The sequence below is a fragment of the Rhodnius prolixus genome, unplaced genomic scaffold (assembly GCF_049639745.1).
Source record: "Rhodnius prolixus isolate KJV_2025 unplaced genomic scaffold, Rpr scaffold_1, whole genome shotgun sequence".
NCBI lineage: Eukaryota > Metazoa > Arthropoda > Insecta > Hemiptera > Reduviidae > Rhodnius > Rhodnius prolixus.
Window position 1 is genome coordinate 60,759,064 of NW_027411581.1, and position 17,813 is coordinate 60,776,876.

Consider the following 17,813-nt stretch of genomic DNA (forward strand, 5'->3'; position numbering starts at 1 on the left):
CGCATGCGCCCACTCTCTCCAGTTTCTCTTACTCCAGCAAGGTTTTAACTCCAAATTTTTCAACAATTTTATTTAATTCTTACCAAAGTTGGTAACATATATCTCTTTGTATTTAATGTATAAACGAAGTTGCACAAAATATTAATTCATGTCAATTAAACAATCGTCAATGTATGTTGGTATATGCATTTTTTAAAAAAGTTTTTTTGAATTTTTTGACGACATAACTCTTTTACTATTTCATTAGCATTTCTTATAAGTTGCATGACCTTATACATCATAAGGACATTAGCTCATGTAGAACTGCCGACACTTCGGTGAGTGTCCTCTCTCAACGAACAGTAGTCCATCAAACAGATAGTAGTATCGGCTTCTAGGAAAAGAATATCTAAGAGCAACCAGCAGGACTCGATCCAGGATGTAATTTAATTCTTACATCGATTGAAAAACCCGTAACTTTAGCCACCGAAACTTCCATTACTTGTAAATTTAAAACATACCTGGTATTTAAGGAAGAAATCTAAACAGATAAAGACACAAAGCTGTTATACTGCGTTATATTACGTTTTAATATATCAGCACAAGGTCCCAACACTCTTTCGAATCTGTAAAGAAGAAAACAATTCAATTATTACATTTGAATTATTAATATTTTTATTATTTCTAAATGATGTGGATTTATTGTAGATCAGCTGAAAGAAGTTTATAAGAAATAACTGTTTTTACTACAAATTCTACACGTTACCTTCCCCAGAGATGAACTGATTGATTTTGGTGAACTCTAGCCACCAACACTGGTCTTTTTCACAAAACATTAAAAGAGTTACCTAATGATTATGAGCCATTTAAGTTTTCATTATATTTTTTCTAGACTTTTTTTTTTTTAAGACAAAAGTGTTGATATAAAAAATATGTAAAAATTAACTATTTATATATTGGACATTCTATGCTTAATTTTTCAAACTGAAATAGTGGAATAGAAATTGCACCTTCATCTTCAGAAATACACACTGTTTGTTTGATGGGAAAAGGAAGATAATAATTCATTGGGAAATGCTGCAGAAGAATTAGAGCTTATTAACGCTGCAATGACTTCGATCAATTCCTAAGTGTTTGGAGGAGGTAATCATCTACCAGAAACGTTCAAATCGATGATGAGGGTCGTCTTCCAACTTCAAATAAGGCCCACACAGGGCAAATATATCTACTTAAGTACATATTGGTATTATATGCATTGGGATATTCCCCAATTGTCGATCATTCCTAAGTGGTTTTTTTTTCTTTCCCTACCTAATGAACTCTGCAGAGGACCTTCACTAATTTGTGCACCAAACCCTTTCAATAGACATTTCATCCAGATCGATCTAACTGGATGAAACAAATAAAGAGGAATACATAGTTGGTTACTTCAACTTCTGATATCATAATTTAATATGTATTTTGGTGAAACATACATCATGGATTAATAAATACTTCAGAATAACTATGATTTCCATCTTTCTTGAAGTGAATATCCTGAGAATATGATGCAAGAAATGGATGGAATTAACAACTATAGAGGGCATAAGAACTGTATGAATACTATTGTAGTAATGAGTATGTGCAAAGTTACCTGGCCCTATCTAACTTGACACATTTCAGCGGTCCCTTAGCTACGACGGTAGCAGCTCTTGGTCTATCTAACAAAAGTGCTATTTCACCTGAAACACAAAGAAAATTAATTGTTTTATGTAAATAACTTTTATGAATATATTACTTAAAAATAAATACTGTTTTTATTAATTTTATGTTTATATATACAGTACTATCCTCAAACCTATGTGGACTTACGGACTAGAGCAGTGGGCTTCAGCCAAACCTACAAACATACGGACAGTACAAACATTTCAGTCAAAACTCCTCCGACAGATAGCTGACGCTCCTTTCTACGGTGACTAACCTCACTTTTCTCAACGACCTCAACATTCACTTCGTACACCAACTCGCCAAAACTAAATACCAAAAATTCTATACTGCTCTCTCTACTTGCTCAAATCCTCTTGTACAGTCTCTCGCTTCCTCTGACATCCCTAACAATCCTTCTCGCCGACTGAATCGCCAGTGGCCCCGCGACTTCCTTGTACTCTGAAGGCCTAAACGCCATTACTCTCCTATCTCTCCTCTCTCCTCCTCGTATTCTACTCTTCACATTCTCCTCTCTCATATAGAGAGTGCTACCGCTGGGTAGCTACTCTCCTCCTGCTCTTCCCGCACCAGTTCATCTCATTCACCTCCCATTTACTTATTGTATACAATGTATACGGATTGTAAATTGTAAAATAAATTAAAAAAAAAAAGGTTTATATATTTTTGAAAGTAATGTTTCATTTATTTAGATTTGTTTTTACCACCATATAAAGCACTCGGCCTCTAAGCATTCTATGCCTAGGCAATGTTTATGAAGCAACTTTGTAAATCAAGGAATTATAGTAACTTATACGAATCGATACTACCAAGCAATATCAAGCAAATTATTCCTTGCCACCTGCTACCACAAACTAATCCCACTATTGTGAATTATTATTCAAATGTACTTTAATGTTTCATAAAAAGGTATATAAAGTTACGACAACAGATACGACTTTATTAAAAGTGTAACTTCCAACATTGTACACAATTTTGAGGGTTTCTCTACTAATTCGACCTTTCTCTATACAATTCGTAAGCGAATAATATTTTTCTTCTTATGATGATGGTAAAAATAGTAAGAGACATTGCCTCAGCTCCAGACTCCTGGCAAGTTCAATATTTCTAGTTATTACATCTTTGGATATTTTACAAAAATAACGACGGAACCTCGACCACAATTCAGCAAACCAAATAGAAATCTTGCGCAGAATACAGAGATCAGCACCAAAAGTCTAGCAGTTTAATAAAAACAAGACTTACATTAAATAATACGTACATAACTGAGGCGTGTAAAAAGTAAAATACAAGAAAAACTTGTTTCTTCTGATTTCAAAACTTATTTACTTTCATATTTACCGCATTATACTGTGACTGTTTTAAGTAAAAACTCATTCCATTTTTGTATGCATCTTGGTGACTACAAAATATTGAACGAGTAAGGCGTGGAGTCTGTAAGTCTGTGACATAAATTGGCAGTTTGTTCTTGTGTGTATCATAGCAAGTAGTGCAGTTGTGTTAGTTTGGACATCGGCCAAACACAAAGAACTGCAGGGCATCCCGCTGAAGACAGTAGGTCTCCACATCGCTGCGGTGCTTCAAAATTGTGTATAAAATGTATTCTTATTATTGTATAGTGGACCAAAAAAATAAAGATCTCACAAGTGTTATTCAATCATGGAAGAGATAAAAGAGATAAACTTCAGCACAAATACCAAACACTCATAAATACCAACCATTGAAGTTTGTATTGTAGCCAGCTTATTCATCGGAGAAATTTTTTCACTTTTTTTGCTCGTTTTTACTTAAGACTATAAGTTAACCCAAGAAGGATCAAAAGCAGCGTTATTTAAGTCCTGGCTTTGTACTAATTTTCCGCTTAGCTTAACCGAAGATGAGTTGACGCAGCATTAGAATGGAATCCTCACTTCTCGCACCAATTAAGTCTTTACAAGGCTGCCCAATATAACCAATTAAAACAATCAATTCTAATGTCTAAATGTGAAAAGCGCCAGGTACCTTTTGCTTTATACGCCGGCCTCCAGTCATTGTTTTCTCGTTGCAGACAACGTTGTCCCATCACTATAACCAGACATTGAGGCTTAAGAGGCTCTTAACGTGAGAACAATGCTGGGGCCTTACTGTGTAAAGTTAAAGAAACCTTACTATGGAAGTTAACTCTCCTCATTAATAACCTTTCTCCATTGAATTGTATTTGCTCAGTTTAAAGTCGTTTCTACCCTGTATTTGCTTAGTGAATTGGTGGAACTTCTAATAAATATTAGCAGAATGTTCTATACGCCTTTCACGCGTATTCGACAGTCAGTCAAAATAAACAGATTTAACCTTATATGTTATATCTGCTGTTAAAACAGAATCCTTAACAATAATTAAAATAAATAAACCGATAGGAATTCAAATGAGAAAATTAACATTTCTATTTCGGTTTTTAAATTGTTTCCTAACTCGGTAATAATTGATATACCCAAATTAATTACAAACTCTTTCTAAATTCTCAACTAGAAATGAAGTCTGAAAACAAACGATGAATACACAATGCCCAGCAGCAAATTCACCAGCAGATACCATATTACATCTCTATGTTCCTTCTTATTCCCAACTGACAGGACACAACAGTCCAGCTGTTCCCTTAAATAATCGAGAGAAAAAGTAATAAGGCTAAGAGTATTTCATTGAGTAGCATCGAATCGATCTTTAAACTTCTTTTGCAGTTAGAATCGATAAGAGAGAATCCCAGCGGGAGTCTTCAATGAAAAATAAGCGTAAGTCTCCTGATACAAGGAGTATGTTGCATCTAATGGAACATAACGATCTTTGAAGAAGAATGTTACAATAGCTTACTGTTGCAAATAGCAATGAGAATTTAGTCAGTACTAATTATCCAGAGTAAAGATAAAAATATTTTTAAAAAAGCTTTGTACACAGTTAAAGATAGATCACTTTCTAACATTAAAATTTATCCACGTTAATTGTCTCAGGACTAAATTGGTACTAGTTCAGAATAAACCTAAGAATTACATAAATTTAATTTTTAAATAAAGAATTTATAGTAACCCAATGCCGTGAGAGATTATTTCATGAAAGTATTTATTTTAGTTTAAATTCTCTAAGCTTGAATTACTTTCAAATTCCTATTTTAGCTCGGTAATTTTAAAATATCAAGATGTTTTTTTATTATAGTAAGGTACAACGATTGTTAAAATTATCCACTCAAGTATTAATGCTAAACTTGTAAGCATGTATATGCATACGAGGGTCGTTTGAAAAGTGCGTGCAAAAATAAAAACTACTTAATTTTTTGGGGTAAACCGTTTTTATTTTTCAACATAGTCTCCTTTTAGGCTTATACACTTCGTCCAACGCTGCTCTAGTTTGTTGATCCCTTCCGAATAATAGGATTTGTCCAAGTCTGAAAAATAGCCATTCGTTTCTGCAATCACCTCCTCGTTTGAATAAAATCTTTTTCCCGCCAGCCATTTCTTCATATTGGGGAACAAATAGTAGTCCGAGGGAGCCAAGTCTGGAGAATAGGGGGGGGGGATGTGAAACGAGTTGGAACCCTATTTCCATTAATTTTGCGACCACAACTGCTGAGGTGTGAGCTGGTGCGTTGTCGTGATGGAAAAGGACTTTTTTGTGGGCCAATCGTGGGCGTTTTCTTGCAGCTCGGTTTTCAAACGGTCCAATAACGATGAATAATATGCACCTGTAATAGTTTTACTCTTTTCCAGATAGTCGATGAGGATTATTCCTTGCGAATCCCAAAAGACAGTCGCCATAATCTTTCCGGCCGAAGGAACGGTCTTCGCCTTTTTTGGCGCAGATTCCCCCTTGGTAACCCATTGTTTAGATTGTTCTTTGGTCTCAGGAGTGTAGTGATGTATCCATGTTTCATCCACAGTGACGAAACGACGCTTAAAGTCCTGCGGATTCTTCTGGAACAGCTGCAAACCGTCCTTGCAACACTTCACACGATTTCGTTTTTGGTCAAGCGTGAGCAATCGCGGCACCCATCTTGCGGATAGCTTTGTCATGTCCAAATGTTGATGAAAAATATTATGTACCCGTTCATTCGAGATGCCCACAGCACTAGCAATCTCACGCTCCTTCACTCTTCTGTCATCCATCGCCATATCATGGATTTTATCAATGATTTCTGGAGTAGTAACCTCAACAGGGCGTCCAGAACGTTCAGCGTCACTTGTGCCCATATGGCCACTCCGAAAATTTTGAAACCACTCATAAACTGTTCTAATCGAAGGTGCAGAGTCACCATAATGTTTATCAAGCTTCTCTTTAGTCTCCTAAGGCGTTTTGCCTTTCATAAAGTAGTGTTTAATCAACACACGAAATTCTTTTTCGTCCATTTTTTGAAAATCACTCGACTTCCTCGATTCAAACGAATGCCAAACACAAAGAAATAGACCGATCTGGCTGAAACTTGGCGTGTGTTCTTCCAAGAGATGCTACTAACTAAACATAACCTCGATACGCGCCAGTAGTGCTATCTCTCTGATTTTGCACGGACTTTTCAAACGACCCTTGTATAATACAAGATAAATTTAAAGCATATAAATTTATACTCTGCGCCTAAATAAGTACAAGCGCGAGTTGTAAAGAATTTACAATAGAACTGCAATTAGAACTTGTGCCAAACTGCTGAATAATGTTCCTTCTTTAAGACTTTGCTGTATTTTTTTAAGAGCAGTTAAACTAATTCAGGAAATTTTGTTTTTTTCAAACCAATACCAACTAAAAATTAAAATTCTTTGGGATGAAAAAATTAATGCCAGTTTCAGTCATTATAAACTTTATTATGCAGAGCTTTCGACCTAGGGACTAGGTCATCTTCAGGGCTGTGGAACATATTTACAGTGTGTTAACAATTATATTACCAATTAATTATATTACAATGAATATGTATAATATAACGATCGAAAGTTCGGCATAATAAAGTTTACCATGACTGAAATGGCATTTATTTTTTCATCCTATTGAAACTATGAATCAGTCACCAAAAAGAATGAACAGTAAAATTCTTTGGTCATTCTATGTCCGCTGGCCATTAGAACAACAATTCGGTGATGTTCCTGGCAATTTAAAAGCTGGATATTTATGTTTTACTGATGACGGCACCTAAGAGAATATTAAGTTTAATTCCTTACATCTTTATCTTTTCTTTATTTCCTTATATTCATTCCTTACTTCTTTATCTTTTCTTTATTTCCTTATATTCATTCCTTACTTCTTTATCTTTTCTTTATTTCCTTATATTCATTCCTTACATCTTTATCTTTTCTTTATTTCCTTATATTCATTCCTTACATCTTTATCTTTTCTTTATTTCCTTATATTCATTCCTTACTTCTTTATCTTTTCTTTATTTCCTTATATTCATTCCTTACATCTTTATCTTTTCTTTATTTCCTTATATTCATTCCTTACATCTTTATCTTTTCTTTATTTCCTTATATTCATTCCTTACTTCTTTATCTTTTCTTTATTTCCTTATATTCATTCCTTACATCTTTATCTTTTCTTTATTTCCTTATATTCATTCCTTACATCTTTATCTTTTCTTTATTTCCTTATATTCATTCCTTACATCTTTATCTTTTCTTTATTTCCTTATATTCATTCCTTACTTCTTTATCTTTTCTTTATTTCCTTATATTCATTCCTTACATCTTTATCTTTTCTTTATTTCCTTATATTCATTCCTTACATCTTTATCTTTTCTTTATTTCCTTATATTCATTCCTTACATCTTTATCTTTTCTTTAGTTCCTTATATTCATTCCTTACATCTTTATCTTTTCTTTATTTCCTTATATTCATTCCTTACATCTTTATCTTTTCTTTATTTCCTTATATTCATTCCTTACATCTTTATCTTTTCTTTATTTCCTTATATTCAACAAGCTAGCTTCTTGCAAACATTCCGATTAATAATAAATAAAATTTATTACAATTTCACATTTAAAAGAAAATGTGTTACATAGGTGATATTTACCAAAATAATCAGATGGTCCTAACTTTCCAACTTCAATCGGTTCTCCACCCTCGCCTCGACATTGGAGTACTAAAGCCGTTCCTTCGACAATAATATAGAAGTCATCGCCAGGTTCGCCCTGTTTTACAATGGTTTCTGAATCCGTAAAAGATACTGTTTCCAATGCATCAGCTACAGTTAGGCGTTCCCATTTGTCAAGGCTTTCTGTAAAATTGTTAATATATTAAACAAACCAACAAAAAAAATTATTTAATTTCTAGAATTTACATTTCTGTTCCTATTAAAAACCATTAAACATTAACTAACCTAAGATGGAAACTCTCGATAAGAATCCTTCGTACATTTTCCTTTTCCGGATCGTTGAGCCCATCAATATCCTGCGATAACTGTCTCGATCGATGCCCCACAATTTGACGGCTGTTTTTGCTTTAACGGTGGCTGCTCTTGGCGTACCATAAATCAATGCTAATTCGCCAAAACTGGAGCCTTCTCCTATTGTGGTGACAAGTTCTGAATTCACGTATACCTATGGGAAAAGAATACGTATTTGTATAAATAAAATTTATATAGCATTTAATATTTTTATTATTTACTTTTTTATTCAAGGATCGAAACATTCAATTTTTATAATTAGCAATATGGCTTCCATTCGGTGATGAAATAATATCAATGGTACCTCGGTTCTCGACCACAATTCGTTCCGGAAGTGTGGTCGAGAACCGAAACAATTTATCCCATAAGAAATAATGTAAACTATGTCAGTTTATTTCGTTTCTAAGCCCCAGAAATATTAGGCCGTTTTACTGGCCTAATTTTTTATATTTTATATAAAAACATGTATCTAAAGAAGAAATACGAGATCTAAAAGTGTAAATATAAAAACATCTCGGCTCATCTCGGGTGTTCGAGTTCCAAATGTTTGTTCGGATTTCAGGACAATATTTTCTCGAATTTCTTGGTAGAATACCGGATTTGTTCGAAAGTCCAAGTTGTTCGAAAACCGAGGCACCACTGTATTATTGAAACGATTCAGATTGTGGTGGAACTTAGTCCATCTAGTTCAATACATTTTGTGAAGAAACAGAACACAGAACTTCTGCTCTGAGCTTCAGCAAGAAATTGCCGGAAGACAGCGTTATATTCACTTAATCAACCCGGAAAGGGCAAACATTTGGATACGCATGAATCAGGTATCCCTCCGAGAAAACAGCTGCGCGTCGTTGGGGATAAATTCATTCTTCTGTACGTCTAATATGAAGAAGTTCTTAGTCCGAAGAACACATCTTGAAACTGAATATTTAGTGTACTAAAGCGACAGTAGTAACTATGTGGACTGTCCAGTTTCAAAATAGTTTTTGCTATTTTACTCGTTTTAGAGTCACTCTGTCAACAAGCTGCCTACATCGACCCAGTTTAAGTTGAAGGTCAGCTCCAAACTAATCCTAGAAAAGTATAATTTAGAAATTGTGAAACCAGAGCAAAAATACATGCCTTGACAGGAATGTAATCTATCAAACTCCATTTTAAGATAAAAATTACGTGGTAAGGGGGATGTCCATAGACGGAAAACCAAGGATCATACAAATTTAATGAGGGAAGTGTCTGGCCCCCAGACAATAACATTGGCGGAGAGGGGGGGAGCGTATATAACATCTCTCCCAATCTCACTAGCTCCTGAGTAGCACGCTGCTCATGAATTTGTGATCAGCTCAGTATGTTGTGTGCTTAGAGCAGCATCTCTTGCTCTTTTATTCACTATTCACAAGGAGAGAAAGATATTCCTGGAATAGCACAGGAGTTTAAAATTTCAATTCAATAACCTAATGAACTCATATTCAGATCTAAATAAATTGGAATATCTTTTCACGTATACAGAATCTTCTGTGAGCCCCACGACCGTGCACAGTCTCTCGTCTCTTTCACACGAGTGAGCACAACTTGACGAACTGATCCCACCTTTTGAATTTAGAAAATTAATTTACCTTCTTTACCATCCTTTTACAAAATCATGAATTAGCTCTTACACGTCCACATTTAACGCACGTAACAACTAAAACTTTAGCTCAAACAAAGTTGCAATTAAAAGCGCCCTGTATGTTGTCATACTGGAATGATTCAGAAACATTTCTATGCTATACCCAAGATGGGGTAATTTAGAAAATAAGGAACCTAAAATGAGCTCATTAACTTAAAAATAAGAGCTTATGTTTTTAATAATTAAATTCAAGGTTAATATTGTTGAAGACATCTCTACCATACTAGGACAAAACTTCCTTCAAGATTTAAAACAAAGAGGGAGCCTTTATTAAACAATATTCTACAAAGAACTATAGTAATTCAAAAGTTTTAAACTGCATACACGATAATATTTCGAGAGAACGTCTATGAGCTGATAAAACTTGAGAACATGCTGGCGTCAGAGAGGCACTTACTCCTCGTTGATTACAGCTGATGAAAAGATACATTAGGAATTCAAAAATACAGATAAGTAATACCAAGATGTCGACAAATAAAAGAAGGTTAATGCTCCGGAGACCTCAGAGCAACGACTAATTTTATTTTACTTTAAACATTAAACACGAAACAGAGCCATAATATAATAAAAGGTTATTATTAGGTCATTTAAAATGAAAAACGCAATCAAATTGAATGATCTAAATTATGAACCAAACATTCTCTCCAAGAAAACCAGCAACAATGAAAAAGAAGGAAGGAAGCGAATAAATAAGTAATGCCCAATTTTAATAAATTTTTAACATTGCCAATTTAATAAATGCTAACTCTACCATTGTTGGCACAATTCCAATTTCAGCACGCTGCTGGGAGTGACTCACTTTTTGGTAACAAAAAGAAATAAACCAATTATATTAAAGTTGACCAGGATTTCATTCATTAATAAAACAGTACGCTGTTTTATTAATGAATATTTTATGACACAGAAATGAAAGAATTGAATAAAATTTCAGTAACTTAAAAAAAAAAAGAAAGTTTGAACAGGCTCTTCTCTGGTGTTCTTTGTAATTTCTTTTGAGTTATTGTTTTTTTGTGGCTCAAATTCATAATAAATTGTAGTACATTATTCAGAAATATTTGAAAAATTTAGTGAGAACACAAATAACTTTATCTTAATCTACAACTTAAAAGTTTTCTTCAGACTTACGATGTTTTACCAAATTTTAAAGTTGACTTTAAAATTATAAAAGTTATGGTACTTCAAAAAACCCAGTTTTTTTTTTTAAGAAGAATTATAAAAAGTTTTTATCCTGAAAATCTTAAAGTAAATCTCCAATAAAGTCAAAAGTTTCAGTTACGGATTTTCTTATAATTTTGGAAACGATGTATGATTCTTGTTAATATTATAGAAGAGCTAAAGCCGGGTTCCACCAAAATGCGCTTAATGCGGTCTTCCTAGTAGCGCCTAAATGAAGTCTCAAATTTGAAGTACCCGACAGTTTTCAATCTTTGAGTTAGGCCCACTACCTCCGGACTTGAAGAACTTCTCCAAAAGTGTACTTTTCGGCGCAAACTTAAGTTCAAATATATTTAAAATGAATGCAGTACCTTTCTCTGAACGGGGCAAAAAGATTAAAAATAATACAACTTAAAATAAATTAATGCAAGTACAATTTTTAAACCTTTCTAATCTCTTGGGTTTTACAAATTTCACGTATTTTTTTTTTTCCAATTTAAGTGGCCATTCATCACGATTTTTTTTGTCTTTTTCGCGTAAAAAAAGAAGAGATTCTTCACGGATTTTGAAGTGTAAACTTAAAAATAAATGTGGAGGAGAGTCACACCCATCACTATGGGCAGCCACAAGTCAAAGGCACGCCACAACTGGCAATATAATACAGGTAAGTAAGTATCCAGCCAATAAGAGTAATGCAAATATTAATAACAGCAACAGCGGGGGATCTTAACAGCAGGCTCGGGAGCGGACACGCCTTTATCCGAGGGAATAGTGATAATATAGACAGGAGCAGTGATATTGCCAATATCGCTATAAGAAACTTCACCGGCAGAGAACACATTCAAGGATGAAGGGTCATTTTATCTTATTGGCACAGGATGTGAGGGCAACTCATCGCCTTACTTTTGGCGCATGTCAATGACAGTAGCCGTTCCGAAGACATGTTTATAATCATTATTGTAACTAAGACCACTTCCGGAGCAGCACTTCAATTGAAAAGACGTTGCTTTAAAAAAAAAAAGAAGAAATTTGATAGCCTCTACATCCCCAGGATCACCCTTAAAACTCAAAAAGGGGATACATTAAGACTATGGAAACATCTGGAGCGGAAAAAAGAAATATTGAAAGCGAGATTAGAATACTGAATGTTAACTACGTACAGAAGGACAGACAACAGGCTGCCTTAGTCACGTCACCAAAATAAATGGCGCCTGATTTACTGGAGGGTTTCCACACACACTTGGAAATCCTGTGTTGCCATGAATGTAATTATTTAATGGAGAAAATGAAACGGAAAATTGTTATATAAGATCTACAGAGCTTTTCCCCTGTTCTTATTGAATTGAATAAATACCTAAGAGTTGAGTGGAATGGCAAGATGTCTCTGGGGTAAGAATTTTCCTTTTATCATTTTAGTTGGAAAGATCGCTGGAGGCGGTGAATACTCGTAAGATAGAAGTTTTAACTATCTCAGAGAAGACTTCCTCCTCTTAGTTAAACATATATGTACAAGAATCGAACATCGACTTCGATATCAACATTGACAGTGGTCAAATAAAGGTGTGCCCACTCACACGACCTTTATCTTGATAATATTTCCAAAGTTCTAACTCATAAATTTCCTTACTAACTTCGAACGTTTGAGTCACATTTAATTTTTATCTTCTTATTAGAGAAAGAATCTCTAAATGTACCCAGTAAAAGATGTAGATTTATGTGTTTCTAGTCACTAGATTAAAAAAAGAAGTACGAGCCGTTTCCGAAAACATCTTAAGATATGGCAAATTCTATTTGATAAAGTGCATCATTTTCTTCGGTCATTAAATTTGGAAATTCAGACTTCATTTTATCTTTGGTGGGGTAAGAACGATATTTGGATAAAAGTTACCACAGACTTACCTCGACTTCACCTTGGTCTATAACATAGAAATTGTCACCCTCATCACCCTGTTGGATAATGGTTTCTCCAGGCAAGAAGTTCACTGGAAACATGGCGTCAAATATGTCGGACCTTTCATTCTCATCCAAATGGGAGAAGAGTACGTTTTTGGCTATGGCTTTGGATAGTGCGGCCATGGTTTTGTAATCTTTCGGCACCACCTTAAAAAAAAAAAAAAAAAAAAAAGAAATGGTCACAATTTAAGTTAGTTGATTAGCAAATTTTGCATTAATTTGATTAAAAATAGAAATTTGTATCCAAGAAAAAGGAGCTTATTAATAGTTTGGTTTTTCCTGAAGGGGGGGAAATATTTGTCGCATTTCAGTCAACTGTTTAGGTCTCTAGATACTGCATAGCTCATTAGGATCATTTTTAAGTATCGATTGAATGCAGTAATTACTTCATGGATTACAAATAATAAGACGAAGTCTGAAAAGGGGGATTAGTTAGCGAATAGGATAGAAGTTGGAATACCATCATTAGTGGAGCAATTATTGGTAGATGTAGCCTTTTTAGCCATCGGCTAAACTACCAATGGTTTACGCAAGCTGTGAAACTTTCAACGAATGATCTGGTTTTTATCGAGTTGCATTTTATCTTCAGCCATCTAATAAACCCATCTTGAAAATATGAATATTTTCTATCAGTAATAATAGTACAGGGTGGGGCAAAAAGTATGAACCGGTTTTAAAGAGATGTAAAACAAAAACAATTCAACTTACAGAAATTATGTTTATATTGTTTAATTCAGTACAGAATCTAGTTTTTTACATTAAGTTTGAAAGATGATATCACGTAGGTGGCGGCCGTCAGCGGCGATGCACTCTTGAAGGTGAATTCTGAAGTTTTCAACCGCTCTTCTGCACATTTCGATGGGTATTGCCGTAACTTCCTCTCTGATTCTGTCCTTAAGTTCTTCCTGGGTATGTGGACGAGTATCCCAATTTGGGATTATTGGTCCTTACTTTTTCGAGGATAATGGGCGAACCGTCACTGTCACCGCTGAGCGCTATGTGACAATGATGAAAGAGTTAATAATAATAATAATAATAATAATAATAATAATAATAATACTTTATTTAATAAATAGAAAATACAAAATACAAGGGTATAAAAGTACCATACGGCATGGAATATCCGTCTGCCGGAGGTCGCTAGTATTTAGAATTACAAAATTAATTAGAATTTACAAACTGAAAAATTAAGAAAATTTGCCTCAATCAAACATAAAATAAAAATAGATACATATCAAAAAAGAACACACTTATTAAACTAAAAATTCAACTAAACGTGAAAATGGAAAAAACTTTAGACAGAAAATGCTTAACATATAGAAAATAATAAAATACAGATAAAAAAGTAAAGAATACAATTTAAAATTAAATAATAGTGAACACAATAAACAGATAAAATAATTTTTTTTTTTTTTTTTTTTTTCCTCCTTTTATTTTTATTTTTTTTAAATACAGCTAACATTGAAGAGAACAAGTTGTTTTAGGGTTTAGAAATTAAAGGCCTGCACTAATTGATATCTGTAAGCCCAGGCGTGGCGGGCAAACTGAACAATCGGCTGAATAGTGGTGCCATTCAGAATGGTTATAAGTTGCGGTCTGGTTAGGGACCGGCAACCCATGTAAAGCAGTCTGAGCTCGACTAGAATGGTGCACTCGGCGACAAAATGAAAAACATCTTCCCTGGCACGAGAATTACATAACGAACACATCACTATAGGACGCTCTAGCCAAGGGGTATAATTTAACCACAACAACTCACACCTTAACCTAAAAAACCAGCGCAGTTCGTAGAGGGTAACCTTCGGAACTTTTTCAACTAATATGTCCATCGTAGGGGAGCTATGACTAAGAACCTTGTACAATAGAAAGCGGTCTGAAGCTTGGGCCGACACTACAGCCTCCTCCCGGGAGCGGGATGCGATAGCTGAAAGTAACGTGGAGAAAAAGAGCTTCCAATCAGCCATATTACTATTGCTAAAATTAAATGAGCAATCATATTTATTACAGAGTACATTCCAGTGGGCAAACCACGAAGAATTATGCCTAATTACTTCCAAGGCAGAAACTTTAGGCAGGCGGTTATCTGGAAGCTGCAGGGATTTTAAGACATATTTGAAATGAAGCCTCAAAGTAAAAACTAAAATTAATTCTACAGAAGTTTCCAGATACACCATATAATTAGGGGTAGAACTCGGCAAACGAAACAATTTTTTTATAAAAAACCTCAGTACTCTTTCAACAATCTCATACCTTTGGTACCCCCAAATTTGACAAGCGTAACAGAGGATCGACCGAGAAATCGAATTAAATAATTTATATTTCGCTGACAGTGGCACTTGATTCTGCGACATAAAATCCGACCAGATGCTGTTGAGCCCCTGTTTCGCAGAGGAGACAACCTGAAGTAAATGCGGAACATAGGAAAGACGCGGAGTCAAATTAATCCCTAAGTACTTGTAGTCCCTAACAATTTCAATTATAGAACCTCCATATGACCAACGATCCTTTTGGGCCAGTCTACCTCCCTTTCTAAAAACCATGACCTTGGACTTAGAAAGGTTGACCGTCAGGTTCCATTGCGTACAAAACTCCTCAAACAAATTAATATTTCTCTGCAATCCCAGGGGATGGTCGGCCAACAACACAACGTCATCCGCATACATTAAAACCTTAACTTTGGTGCCTCCCACCCAAACACCACTTTCCAAGACATGGGGGAGATCATCCAGAAAGAGGGAAAACAAGAGAGGGCTTAGGATACAACCCTGTCTAAGTCCAGAAGTTACTGGGAAGAAATCCGAAACCCCATTAGTCCCCCTTACAGCCGAAACAGTTCCCTCAAAGAGTACTTTCAAGATTGTCACCACCTTAGAGGACAGCCCCAAATTACACAGTTTGTAAAACAATGCATTACGGTCGACAGTGTCAAAGGCCGCCCTTAAGTCTACAAAAAAACAAAATAATTTCTGACCCTTATGTAAAAACTTTAGATTAATGATGTTAGTCAATGATGAAAGAGTTTTTTGAACCTAAGTGAAGCAACTAATCTGGGAGACATCTGGTTCCAACAGGACGGGGCTATATCCCACACTGCTAGGATTCAATTTCAATGGCGAGATTGAGGCAAGTGTTCTCCCAGCGCCTCGTCTCTTTGAGGGGTGACGTGGTGTGGCCTGCGCGCTCACCAGATTTGAGCGTTTCTAATTTTTTTCTTTGGGGGTACATAAAGGAAAAAGTTTTTAAACATCGTCCACATACCCAGGAAGAACTTAAGGGCAGAATCAGAGAGGAATTGACGGCAATACCCATCGGAATGTGCAGAAGAGCGGATGAAAACTTCAGAATTCACCTTCAAGAGTGACGGCCGCCACCTACGTGATATCATCTTTCAAACTTAATGTAAAAAACTAGATTCTGTACTGAATTAAACAATATAAACATAATTTCTGTAAGTTGAATTGTTTTTGTTTTACATCCCTTTAAAACCGGTTCATACCTTTTGCCCTACCCTGTAGTTGGAATGCAATTCATAATGTGCATAATGCGCTTGAATTCTTTTCACAATTTTAGTAAATTAAATTATTCTGACAGAATAGTATCTTCCTCCCATATCTTTCATTAGATAAATTCATTAATCCATTATTAAAAACTGAGGAAGAACTGCGATATTAAATATTTTGTCAAACATATTACTGCATGTCATTCATAAAAATCCTGGATACGCCAATTTTAGCAGAACGTAAACTAAATGAAAATCAAACTTCTCTACTAAAAAAACAAAAAAAAACTGATGAAATGAAAATGCGAAACTTTGGAATTACTGTTCCGGTAGAAATCGGATCACTTCATTGTGAATGTCCAGGTATTTTCCTTTAGTGATTTATCGTTAAAAAGGTAAAAATAAAGAATTACGTCCAAGCAATTGTTAAGGGCAGACGTCATACCTTAAGACTTCCTTATCGTTTTTGTCATTCTTACAAGATGGGTATTACTTCACTACATTTAATTATCTTTTTACTTCAAAACATTTATAAAATCAGCTGATCTATTTTTAAATAAAAGAGATAAGCAAACAATGTTTAAAATCCAAATTAAATATGAAAAGCAAAAAAAATTGGGAAAAGGCGAGATAAATAAATGTAAAATGTAACTGTGTTCAGTGTAACCTCTCTGATCAGATAGAATGAATAGATAGTTCCAAAGGGATAACAGCATCATGGATTGGTGTAACAGCCACAGGGCCGCCAACCTATTTGAATTAGTACCTGTATGAACTATATTGCATTTGCATCTTAATTAGACGGCCCTTCCCAGGAAAATCATTAATCCACTCCCCATCTCTCTACTGGAATTCCTCAGTCCAAATAAAACTTCCACAGGTTTAAAATAATTAACTGTTTGATCTAAACTTCATTTCAACTACAATAGTATCATCAATGGAATTCGTTTTCGTTTCCTAGGTTAGGTTATATATCAGAACCCATGGAAATTGACCAGAAAACGAACGTGACAATGAGGGCTATCATTATACTTGTAGACTAAGTATGGAACCCTGAGCCAAACCCCGCACTTCGCAACTCCTCTTCTTGCTCACAAAAACCAGCACTGCAGTCCGCAGCCGAGCCCATGCGATGTGTTTCTTTCAGACTATAGAGGGCTTTCAAAGAAAGAACCCACAATCCTCCGAATGATCTTTCGACTTTGTGGTAGAGTAATGTAGCTTTATTTAGGCGCTGGAGCTACTTTGCCCCTGGACTTCCGCTCTCATGCGACTGTAACCCATTCTTGGCTAGCTAAGCCTAGGTACCGTGTAGCCTCCACAGGACCACTTCCGGGGCTAAACGATCTGCCGCCTCCATAACTCCTTCAACTTGAAGCCCTTGCGCCCTGACAAGAGGGATCTTATTTTGGCTGCCTATTCTCGGTCAACACTTCTAAGCTGTTCATTGTGAAGACAACAACTCTGCAATT

The 17,813-nt window shown here is 35.1% G+C and overlaps 1 protein-coding gene across 2 annotated transcripts in view; it reads right to left on the reverse strand.

Moving 5' to 3' along the window:
- The window catches only part of Pka-R1 (protein kinase, cAMP-dependent, regulatory subunit type 1), a 110,091-nt gene that overhangs the window by 1,159 nt on the left and 91,119 nt on the right, over window positions 1-17,813 (reverse strand). For both annotated transcript variants that reach the window (XM_074121678.1, XM_074121684.1), the window contains exons 3-7: window positions 12,789-12,989; window positions 8,006-8,225; window positions 7,700-7,903; window positions 1,613-1,700; window positions 501-605 (exon numbers count right to left, since the gene is read on the reverse strand). In XM_074121678.1, coding sequence (XP_073977779.1) covers window positions 521-605; window positions 1,613-1,700; window positions 7,700-7,903; window positions 8,006-8,225; window positions 12,789-12,989 — 798 coding nt within the window. In that variant the 3' untranslated portion in view covers window positions 501-520. The remainder of the gene's footprint in view (window positions 1-500; window positions 606-1,612; window positions 1,701-7,699; window positions 7,904-8,005; window positions 8,226-12,788; window positions 12,990-17,813) is intronic.